At 49.1% G+C, this 12088-nt stretch overlaps 1 protein-coding gene across 1 annotated transcript; it reads right to left on the reverse strand.

Moving 5' to 3' along the window:
- Positions 1-272: 272 nt before the first annotated feature.
- LOC120706863 (glycine, alanine and asparagine-rich protein-like) lies at positions 273-1413 on the reverse strand. Its single transcript, XM_039991600.1, has one exon. It carries the CDS (start codon positions 1243-1245, stop codon positions 709-711), a length of 537 nt encoding a protein of 178 aa, XP_039847534.1. The 5' UTR covers positions 1246-1413; the 3' UTR covers positions 273-708.
- Between the last annotated feature and the right edge of the window lie 10675 nt (positions 1414-12088).

The following is a 12088-nucleotide window of genomic DNA, read 5'->3' on the forward strand; positions in this document are numbered from 1 at the left end:
CTCGTAATGTAAATAAACTGTGTACCTCAAGCAGTTTACTACATTAAATAGGTGATCATGGTCGAAAGTACTACGTTTAATATGGTAGAAAATTCTATATGCAGCTCAAGTAAATAAATTGTGAAATGATGTTAAGAAGCTAACCAAATAGTTATTAGAATCATTCCTCCCAGAATGGATCACATTGAGGAGTGACTAGTATAGAAGCATTCTATTACAACCTAATTGCCACACAGTAATATCAATACAACCTAAATGCCACATAGAATCTGTTTAGCTCAGCTCCAACCTCGAGATCTTAGTTGGATCTGCATTTTATAGACTAAATTAAAATGGTTTGCACTGATGAACTATTGGCAGCACAACTTGAATAGCATCAGTAGCGAGGAAAATAGATTACACCAGGCTTATGTACACAAGCAGCAGATTGTATCACGCTGCATCCTACCATAATTCGCATTGTGACAACAAAGGGGGAAATAAAGAAGTTCTTATTTATTTGTTCTTCCATTCGAATTCGACGAATTTTGTTGCCTTTCCCGACATCATCGCTCGAAGCGCGCACCAGGGAAGAAGCAGAGGTTCTACACCCCCAAAGGTCCCAACCACCTAAAATCACAGGGCAAGACATACATATCTACAGAAGCGGTTTCCCAGGCAGGCAGGCAGGCGGGAGGAAGAGGCAGCAAACCAAGCCCCACGGGGCGGTCAGCAGACGGCGGGGACGAACCGCAGCGCGGCGACGCGCACGGCGAGGAGGCCGGCGAGCCTGCGGACGGCGAACTGGGTGCAGTTGGAGAGCGCAAGGAGGCACATGAGCTCGTAGACGACCCCGAGCGCGGCCTCCGCCGAGGACCTCCGGGGCGCGGGGACGTCGGGCTCCCAGTCGCCGGGGCCGCCCGACCCGGACCCGGACCCGAACCCGCCGTTCCAGCTCCACCGCCCTCCCCCTCCCCCGCCGCCGCCGGTTCCTCCGAAGCCAGGGCCTCCGTCGCCGCCGGAGAAGCAGTCGCCGCCGGCGTCGTCGGGGAGCTTGGAGCGCCCCGTGCGCGGGCGGGTGCGCGCGCGGCGGCGGACCGTGGCGGTGGCCGAGTAGGTGGACGGGCGGCGGCGGACGGTGGCGGCGGAGGAGGAGGTGGTGGTGGCCGTGGCGGGGTGGGGCGACGCCGAGGCAATCGGGCGGAGGAGCAGCGGCCTGGGCGGCGGGCAGGAGGCGGCCGCCGCGGCGGAGGCGGAGATCTCCATGGGGGCGGCTCGCGTCGCGTCGCGCGCGCGGATGCGGGGGTTGCGTGGTGGAAGGGACACGCGGGGGGTGGCGTGGCGTGGAGCGTGCGCAGACCGGTGGGATCTGGGCTTTTGGTGTGCTGGGCCCGACACCGTGTGTGTGGTGTGGGCCGGAGCCGCACGCACGGAGGGTGCGTGTTCGGATTCGCTCCTCTCCTTGCCGGGCGCGTGCTCGGTGGCCGCTGGGGTCGGTGCTCGCCTCACCGGCGCCGTGGACCGTGGCTGAGGCGCTTCGCTGGTGGTGGCCGAGCTGCCGAATCGTCGTGTGACTCAGAACGAGAGAACAAGGTTAGGGGGTCGATTATATCCTCCAGGAAACTAATGACCAAATCCGCCTCGGACTCTTTCCTAGTCCGTTTCCAGGCACGCGGCAGCAGCAGCAGCAATCACTCTGTTGGCTGCATCTTTGATGCATCAAGCCAACAGTGTTTCTCTCTCACACAAAACCAACACCAGCCAACCAGCAGTATTTTTCTCTCACAAAAAATCAGCACCAGCCACCAGCATCAGCCAGCCGAACACTATGAATATGGAAAACAAACTAGTAAAATCGAGGCCGGTTTAGAGCAACTTCATGAGACTGGCTAACTATTTGCATTCGTAAAAAATGTTAGTCAATATCGCCGAGTGATTCGGATCGCCATCTCCCTCCCTCGCACGCTACGGTCCTCCTGCCCTTGCACCCTCCATTGCCGTCGCCACCATTTTGCTCGAGTCAAGCTCGCCGCTGACGGGCTCCTCCGCTGCAGCTCGCCTCAGCTCGATTCATCGCCGCGCACCACCTCTTCCACTTGCCCTACCTCCCTAGCCGTCCAGACCCCGTCCTCGTCGCTTCTAGTCGCGCCACCGACGCCGCCCGACCTCATTGTCTACCAAACCATCGTATGCCGCCAGCTACCTTCGGTCACCCATTAGCCAAGCCTAGGTGAGGAATGGATTCCCCTCACTTTGAGGACACTCGACGGTCTCTTCTCCCTCGCCGCCGGCGAGAAATCGGCTGGTCAAACTGGCGGCCGGCAAGGAGGAGCGAGAGTGCATGCCGAAGAAGACAAGGTTTGGGGCATCGACGTGGGCTCGGCACCCGCCGCAACCATTTAGTAGGAGCTGTTGTGGCTTTGGGGCACTGCGAGGATGGGCACCAGAGAAAAAGTGTTTGGCCTAAGCTAAAAAGAGGTTGATCCACTTTATTCGCCAAGCGAATGTGTTAGAGTGCGCAGCGAAAACCGGCCCGGCTCGCTATACCCACAAGGCGGCGCCCTATCAGGCCTAGGTCCACCGGAGCCCAACCAATCAAGGCCTGAGGCCTAACTCAACCCAAAAGACTAGCCTGATAGGTGAGGACTGCCCCGCTTTATATGTTGTGCTCTCCCACCATCAATTTTCGATGTGAGACTAAATCTAACAATCTCCCCCGTCGCACATCGGGCCTAACTCTTCCATCACATACAACCCATGTGATTTCCCGGAAGACGTTCTACCAGGCCCCGAGTCCAACTCTCCAGTCACACACAACCCGTGTGACCTTCCGGAGACGTTCACGGGTCCAACTCTCCAGTCACACACAACCCGTGTGACCTTCCGGAGACGTTCACGGGCTCCCCCGTCACTATGTGACCCCAAAGATGTTCCAGAATTTTCAACCTTCGACTCTGATACCACTTGTTAGAGTGCGCAGCGGAAACCGGCCCGACTCGCTATACCTCCACTGGAGCCCAACCAACCAAACTCTGAGGCCTAACTCAACCCAAAAAACTAGCCTGATAGGTGAGGACTGCCCCGTCTTATATATTATGCTCCCCCACTATTAATTTCTGATGTGGGACTAAATCTAACAGAATGTGTGGTGGTGCCGGCACCCGGGAGGTGGAGGAGAAGCTGGGCTAGGAGGTAGAGCAAGAGCGCGGCGTCGCAGAAGGCGGCGATGCGGATGCGTAGGTACAAGCGCAGTAGAAGCAGTGTATGTGTGTGTCAGTGTGTAAGAGAGAGAGCAGTGCGAACATGGTCGCCATGCGCGGTGCGCGGGGATAGGGAACACAGCAGTCAGCAGTAGCATCAAGACTTGTGTCGAGGGGGCAGGGGGGAAAACATGATCGCCCGATATTAAACAATCCGACGTGGGGTGATTTGAGTATGGGTAGTCGATCAAGATTTGGAGTCTTTACCCCACTAGTTAGGAAGTTTTCTATTTCTTTATAGAGCTTTAAAACTCTAAATTTTAGGATTATATCTAGATTCTTGAAGTTGCTCTTAGGTTCGGGTAAGAACTGTAACGTCAACAGGGGTGACGATCTGAAATAATCATGAACGTGGAGCGCGTTAATTTGTTCTCCACACTGCCATATAGGTGATACACTTTGGATAGGAATGCAAAACTTCATGATGAGCTGGAATGACTGAGTTCCATTTTGTTAAAGAAAATAGAGACGACCAAGTTCCTGCTCTCACAGTCACAGGCTTCTTTCTCATATGAATATTGTAACACCCCGGTGTTAGTTTTGACGTTAATATCGTGCTTAATCGCTAATCAGGATTAATCACGGTCATTAGCGTTAATCAAGTTCGCGCGGTAAACATCGGTTTAGCCGAGTTCGAGCGCGTTTTTCTCCATGATCCGAGCTTCGAATCAACTTGCGCCCAAAACAAAAGTTGTAGACCTTCTATTCCTCTACAACTTCTATTTTGGCCAAATTTCATGTTCTCATATGAAGTTTGGAGTTTTGGGCGGTCAAACTTTGGTCAAAATCAATTCAAATGAATTCAATTCAGTTACTGGGCTCTCCAGTGACGCCGTACGCGTGCCATGCCGTTGACCGGCAACAGCGCCGGCGACGCCACGCGTCGACCGTCGGCGAACCTCGCGCCGCCGTGCTCGCGCGGCGTCCTTATCCCCACTGAGCCATGTCTGTTTTCTCTCCCCTTCTCCTTCCTCACGCGCGCGGGTCGAGCCGAGCTCGAGCAGAGCCATCGCCGGCCGCCGTGCCGACCATCCTCGCCACCCCGCTCGATTCTCCGCGCCCCAAGCCGCGCGACCTCGCCCCGAAGCTCCTCCGTCCCTCCACGAACTCGGCCGCGCCCACACCCGGCCGGAATTGAAGTTGCAGACCGCCGGCCGCCGTTGAAGCTTCGTCGAGCTCCTCCCCTCTCCGTCAAGACCCCTCTTCCGGACCTCCTCCGTTGAAATCGAGCCCATGGTGAGCTCGGCCGCGACCTCCTCTTCCTCCCCGACCTTTTCCCCGTTCGATTTCCGCGCCGCCGCCGCCGGGAACGTGCCGCGCCGCCGTCGGCCGCCCTGCTCCCGCCGCCGCACGCCGCGGGCAGAGCCCGCACGGCTCAGGGCCGCGCCACCACGCGCGCCGGCGACGCCCGGCCGCCCTGGTGCTTTCCCCACCCCGCAGCGCTGCCACCTAGCCCTGCGCTGGCCGGCGTGGCCGCGCCACCGCCGAGCGCCGCCGCCGCCGCAAGCCGTCGCCGCCACTGGCCTTGCGCACCGCCGCCGCCGGGCTCCACGTCGCGCTGCCCCTGTGCGGGCCGCGAGCGCGCGGGCCTCCCTGTGCGCGGGCCGCCGCTGCCTGTGGCAGAACCGCCTAAATTATTCCGGCTCAAGTGCGCAGGCCATCACCATAAAGGCATCATTAGCTCAAACGCACTTCAAACGGAACAATTCTTGGTCTGTCGGGTAACGTCCCGATACAACCACCGGTTCTCGGATCGAACAAGCATACCCCGCACGAAGGCGAGACCAGAGATATTACAACCACAATTTTACAATACAGGCATGGTAATGATTACAAACCAGTTCAAAACATTAATACAAAACTAACTTACGTAAAACAATTATACAAGCTAAAAGTGTAAAGCTTCAGGGTTTAAACAGCGGAAGATAAAACACGACGGCTACAACACGTCGTAAAAAGGATACCAGGCTAGCCCAAGCATGGTATCACTCATCATAGTCATTGCCGGTCGAAGACGTGTCCCACTCTACGGACCAGCCAGGAGGCAACGAGCAAGGATAGGTCAAGCTAGCGATCTGATCCTCAAAACTACTCAGAGTACAAATAGTAATAAATTCTTCCAAAATTACCCTAAATAGAACATGAACAAAGCAATCTACCCTGTAAAAATCATGCCAAGACATGTAACCATTTAATCACAACAAATCATTCATGCAGGCAACACCTAGCACAAGCTTGAATTATACAGGTCAAACTAGAGCAAAACAGAAGCTCAAAATTTAATAGGAGGATGACACAGAAATGAACTAACTACAGTGAATTTTTCATGATTTTATCTAAACAGAAATAAATATGAGAAAATAAAAAAACAGACAACAGATTAGCAAAATTCATTTTTAGCTCCTTTTCTAGCCATGAACTGAGGCACAAACTTCCTGGACAAGCTAAGCTACTCAAAAAGAACATTCAGAAATAAATTCATGATTTATTACGAACAGAAACTATTTACCAAAAATAAAGTCTATTAAACAAAGATTAAATCAAATAAATAGCTACACCAAAGAACTGATCATGAAATTTTTATAGAAAAACAAGTGTTACATGAGTAAACTAACATAAAATCTTCACTGCAAGACATGTCTTTACAAAGTAGTTTAGAAAAAGATGATATCAACTAATATTTATGCACTAGTAACACAAATCAAATTCTACAGCAAAAACTTGCAACTAAAGCCTAACATATTATGGTTCTACTGCATAGAGCTCTTCAAGAGGATTCCAAAACATCAAGATTTGCTATTTTACGAATTTTCTACGAATTGATATTGAATTTCAAAGATCACAGCAAACTATTACAAACAAGTCCCTGCTGGCACTATTCATATGAGTCACTGCCTATTCACAAAACCCCCCGAAGTTTCTAGAATTCTAAACCCAAGGTCCCTGGGCCGGGTCAGAGGGGGAGCGCGGGTTTGACCGGCGGTTTCCCGGCGAGGGGCTCACCGGCGGCGAGGGTGGAGGGGTGCGTGAGCTTCACGGGTTCAAGGCGCACCTCTGGGTGGTCTAGGGGTGCGGAGAGGGGCTCGGAGGCGGCGGCTCGACGGAGCAGGGCGGCTCGGCGGCGGAGGCAACTCGTCGGCGGGGTACTCCGGTGAGGGTTGGGCGAGGGGAAGCGGCCTGGGAGCTGCGCCAGGACGAGGCGCGGCTAATGGTGGGGGCTATTGGGGTGGAGCGGGTCTGCGGTGGCGGCTCCGCGGCGGGGTGAGCTCGCCGGGGTTCGGGGTGGTGCGGCGGCGGCGTTCCGAGGCGTGGGAGCGAGGAGAGAGCAAAGGAGCAATAGGAATTGGTTTCTGGGGTATTTGTAGGGCTCGGGCGCTCGCTAGAAGGGTGCGGCGGCTTCTGCAGCGGGCTCTCTACCGCGGCGGCGAGGTGGCGGCGGCGCGGGTGCTTCTGGACATCGGCGGCGCGCGTGGCACGGCCGGGGAGCTCCAGCGCGAGGCAACAGGAGGGGGAGGAGCTCCGGGGCGACGCGTGGGTGACAGCGCGAGGCGAAGTAATGGCCGGGATGGCCGGGAAGCCTCTCCACAACGCCGGCGAGCGGCGCTGTCGGTGGGCGGCGGCGAGAAACAGAGCAGGGGGGTGGAGGTGGAAGAAAAGGGCGATTTTGCAATTTCCAAAAATTCCAGGGACTAATCTGTAAACCAGCGATAACTTTTAAACCAAAGCTCAAATGGAAAAGTGCCCAACATGAAAGTTGTTTAACTTTTCAAGATCTACAACTTTGATGTTGTGCAAAAATTTATTTGACCAAAGATTCAAGAGCTAAAATTAAAAACATAGAAAGGAATTTGAATTCTAGGAATTTTGTCTTTTTCAAAGCAATTTCACTTCAAATGTAGACTTATAAGCAAAATTGGCTGCCATGCATTAAATGCACTGAAATTTTTCAAAAACACCCTCCACAAAAGCTATATTCAGAAATAACTAAAGAAAGGACCTTGCATAAAATCATAATTACACATATAGCCTTTTATAATTACAAACAGATCCTTTTTAAGCAATTCAAGCACATGATGCATAGCAAACATACACAATTACTGTGCAAACACCTTTTTAATTACTGTGCAGACACCCAGGGTGTTACAGCCTTCCCCCTAAAAGGAATCTCGTCCCGAGATTATAGGAAGAAAAGGATGCAAAGACTTGGTACTTGGATTGGTTCTAAGAAAGTCGGGAAAGTTTCTTTGGAGAAAATTTTCAGTCTCCCAAGTAGCTTCTTCTACAGTATGTTGATTCCACTGGATTTTGTACATTTTAACTTTCTCCCTTCTAGTACTTCTTTCTTTGGTGTCAAGAATCTTGATTGGATACTCCTTATAAGATAGATCGGATTCAATCTCGATATCCTGTGGTTCAAGGATCTCAGTAGGTACCCTGGTACACTTCCGGAGTTGTGATACATGGAAGACATCATGAATGACAGCCAACTGAGATGGAAGACGAAGTCGGTAGGCAACGGGTCCACAAGTTTCGATAATTTCAAATGGTCCGATGTATCGGGGTGCTAATTTTCCTTTTACGCCAAAGCGTTGAACACCTTTAGTAGGAGATACTCGCAAATATACGAAGTCCCCTACCTCGAATTGTAAAGGATCTCTTCTTTTGTCTGCATAACTTTTCTGTCTTGATTGAGCCGCTTTAAGATTAACCTGGATAACTTTGACTTTCTCCTCTGCCTCAGAGACTAAATCTGGCCCAAAAATTTTGCGTTCTCCAGCTTGTGACCAATTCAAAGGAGTTCGACACCTTCGACCGTATAATGTTTCAAATGGTGCCATTTACAAGCTGGATTGATAACTGTTATTATATGAAAACTCTGCCAGTGCTAGGCATTTAACCCAGTTCTTGCCATATTGAATAGTACATGCCCTCAACATGTCTTCAAGGATTTGATTGATTCGTTCAGTTTGTCCATCTGTTTGTGGATGATAAGCTGAACTATGAATCAATTTTGTTCCAAGGGATTCTTGCATTTGCTCCCAGAAACGTGCAATAAACTGAGGCCCACGATCAGAAATAATCGTCTTTGGAATTCCATGTAAACGAACAATCTGATCGAGATAAATCTCTGCGTACCTCTTGGCAGAATAAGTGGTGTGTACTGGAATAAAATGAGCGGTCTTGGTGAGTCTATCAACGATTACCCAAACAGAATCATGCTTATGAGGAGTAGTGGGTAGACCAACGATAAAATCCATACTGATGTCCTCCCATTTCCAGGATGGAATGGGTAAAGGTTGGAGAGTACCAGCTACTTTCAAGTGACTAGCCTTAACTCTTTGACAAACATCACATTCAGAAACATATCTGGTGATCTCTCTTTTCATTCGAGTCCACCAGAAATTTTGCTTGAGATCGTGGTACATCTTGGTACCACCGGGATGAATCGAAAACTTCGATAGATGTGCTTCATCAAGGATTTGCTTTCTAAGCTGATGATTCTTGGGTACAACCAGTCGAGATTCAAACCATAGAACTCCTCTATGATCCACTCGGAAACATTTGTACTTTGCTTCTCCTTGTGATAACTTTTCCTTGATGATCTTGATACCTTCATCATGTAATTGCCCCATGACGATGCTATCATGAAGTGTAGGCTCAAGGGATATATGGTTCAAACTTCCTTGAGGTACCATTTCTAGGTTTAATTTCATCATTTCCTGGCATAGAGTTTTATTGAATGGTTCTACAGATAGACAATGGCATTGTGACTTGCGGCTGAGTCCATCCGCAACCACATTAGCCTTTCCTGGATGATAATGCACTTCTAGATCATAATCCTTTATCAACTCCAGCCAGCGTCTCTGTCTCATGTTGAGATCAGCTTGAGTGAAGATATATTTGAGGCTCTTATGGTCAGTGTAAATATTACAGTGAGTCCCCATAATATGAAGTCTCCAAATCTTAAGAGCGTGAATGACAGCTGCTAACTCCAGATCATGGGTTGGATAATTCTTCTCATGATTCCAGAGAGCTCTTGATGCATAGGCAATAACCCGGTTGTCCTGCATAAGCACACAACCAAGTCCCGTACCCGAAGCATCACAATAGACATCAAAAGGTTTGGTACTGTCCGGTGTAGCCAATACTGGAGCAGTAGTTAATCGTGCTTTGAGAGTTTGGAAAACTTCTTCACACTTATCATTCCAAACAAACTTCACTCCCTTCTTCAATAACTCCGTCATAGGCTTGGCTATTCTGGAGAAATCAGTAATGAATCGATGATAATATCCAGCTAAACCAAGAAAACTGCGAATTTGATCAACTGAAATAGGAGATTCCCAATCCATCACTTCTTGTACTTTAGTTGGATCAACAGATATATCATCACTGGAGATAGTGTGACCTAAGAATTTCACACTGTCCAACCAAAATTCACACTTGGAGAATTTGGCATAAAGATGATGATCTCGTAATCGTTGAAGAACGATACGCAAATGTTCAGCATGATCTTCTTTATTCTTGGAGTAGATCAAAATATCGTCAATGAAAACCACGACGAATTTATCCAGCTCCGGCATGAAGACTGAATTCATCAAGTACATAAAATATGCTGGGGCGTTGGTAAGGCCAAAAGACATAACCAGATATGTATGCACGTCCTGACCATCCTCACAAGATAAACAATTGCCAACTATCGTTGGGCTTACGCAGTTAGCACGGTGGTATAACATAGATACGGCTCTCCCTATTTAGCTAGTCGATACATTCTAACCGTTCTTAACTTATCGAATCACGGTTAGTGTACCTGCAGAAGATTGACAGAACATATATATATATATATATATATCCAATGAACCTTTCATGCCAGCACTCATGAAAGCATTCCCAAACATTACCGCTCACTATAGAAGCGGCAGCCATACAATTCCCGCCGTATGGCCAACGTTAACATACGCTACTCAAAGGCGTATTCACAAGTTACTTTACTCCCAATATAGTCGACCGAGGTCGGTATATTGGCAGCAGCTTAAGTAGGCCACTGCTTGAGCGCAGCGTTCGGTTCGCATCGCCGACGGGAAGGTCAGACTCCCTCAGCTGACTGAGCACACTTTACTTCCAATATAGTCAACCAATAGTCGGTATATTGGAAGCACCCCAAGTAAGCCACTGCTTGAGGGTAGCGTTCGGCTCGCATCACCGACGGGAAGGTCAGACTCCCTCAGCTGACTGAGGATCCTTACCATCTTACCTCAACGTAGGTGCGTCGTTACAGGAATTAAGAGTTGCTTGTGAGTATGGTTTGACAAAATGTAAAGTGCTGGAAGTCAGATAACATAAACCATACATAAATAACCACCTAGTAATTCCCGTAAATTCCTTAGGACTTTACGTTCTATGCACAACTCTTAACGAATCCAACGTAGTTTTCTGAAATTCTTTATTGTTCCAATTTTATACGGAAAATGGTTTTTAAGACTCCAACACCTCTGATGTACGCTTGCAGCTTTGATACTAGCTGTGGCAGAACCGCCTAAATTATTCCGGCTCAAGTGCGCAGGCCATCACCATAAAGGCATCATTAGCTCAAACGCACTTCAAACGGAACAATTCTTGGTCTGTCGGGTAACGTCCCGATACAACCACCGGTTCTCGGATCGAACAAGCATACCCCTCACGAAGGCGAGTCCAGAGATATTACAACCACAATTTTACAACACAGGCATGGTAATGATTACAAACCAGTTCAAAACATTAATACAAAACTAACTTAAGTAAAATAATTATACAAGCTAAAAGTGTAAAGCTTCAGGGTTTAAACAGCGGAAGATAAAACACGACGGCTACAACACGTCGTAAAAAGGATACCAGGCTAGCCCAAGCATGGTATCACTCGTCATAGTCATTGCCGGTCGAAGACGTGTCCCACTTTACGGACCAGCCAGGAGGCAATGAGCAAGGATAGGTCAAGCTAGCGATCTGATCCTCAAAACTCATACCTGAAAAAGGGTTTCAACAGCAAGGCTGAGTATTCTAATACTCAGCAAGACTTAACCGTCAACGGGTATCAGTAGCCCACTTTAGCTAGACTATGCAAGGTTTTGTGAGGCTCTGGTTTTCCTTTTGCTGAAAAGCAATAAAGAGTATGTCCTTACTTTCAAGTTTTAGCTTTCAAGATTCTAGTTGATTAACCATTCTATGTAAGCAACTACTATTCAATCATGGTAGTACTTTAAGCAAACATCAAGATTAATCATAATATTATTGCTCTTCTTACTCTGTGTGGCAAAGAGATCAAGCAGTCTCATTTCATCGTGAGAGGCGGACGATTTTGAATCGAAATTCAACCTTGCAAGGATAACCTAGCACACACGTCTGGAACACCGTCGGGTCATTCCCAAACAACTGTTGACCTTTCTTTCCGGCTTGTGGATAGTGCCACTCTCCCCGACTATAGGGCTCCAAGGCCGAACCTTGTCCCTTGAAGTCGTAGTGTTGCGCAACATAAAAATAAAACCTATTCCTAAGAGAGAGTGGGAGGTATATCCACTCCCCGGTCCAATCGGCTACTAGGCTTGCCGCGTACCATATTTACAGCATGTGACTAGTACTTTCAAAAACTTAACCAGCACTACCACACACCGCGACCTTAGCAAGTTCATCAACACAGATGGGGTCTCACATAAAGTCATGATATCGATCACAACCCCGTCCGTCGTCCTTATATTGATAACAGAAAGTAAACAAACAATTCCTATAAAGCTCGCGAGTGACAGGCAATCACTCGACTTTTACCGGTCCTATAAGCTTAGCAAGTAGTCGAACTCAAGTCTAGTATTCAGTACATG

Source organism: Panicum virgatum, chromosome 5K (genome assembly GCF_016808335.1).
Source record: "Panicum virgatum strain AP13 chromosome 5K, P.virgatum_v5, whole genome shotgun sequence".
Lineage (NCBI taxonomy): Eukaryota > Viridiplantae > Streptophyta > Magnoliopsida > Poales > Poaceae > Panicum > Panicum virgatum.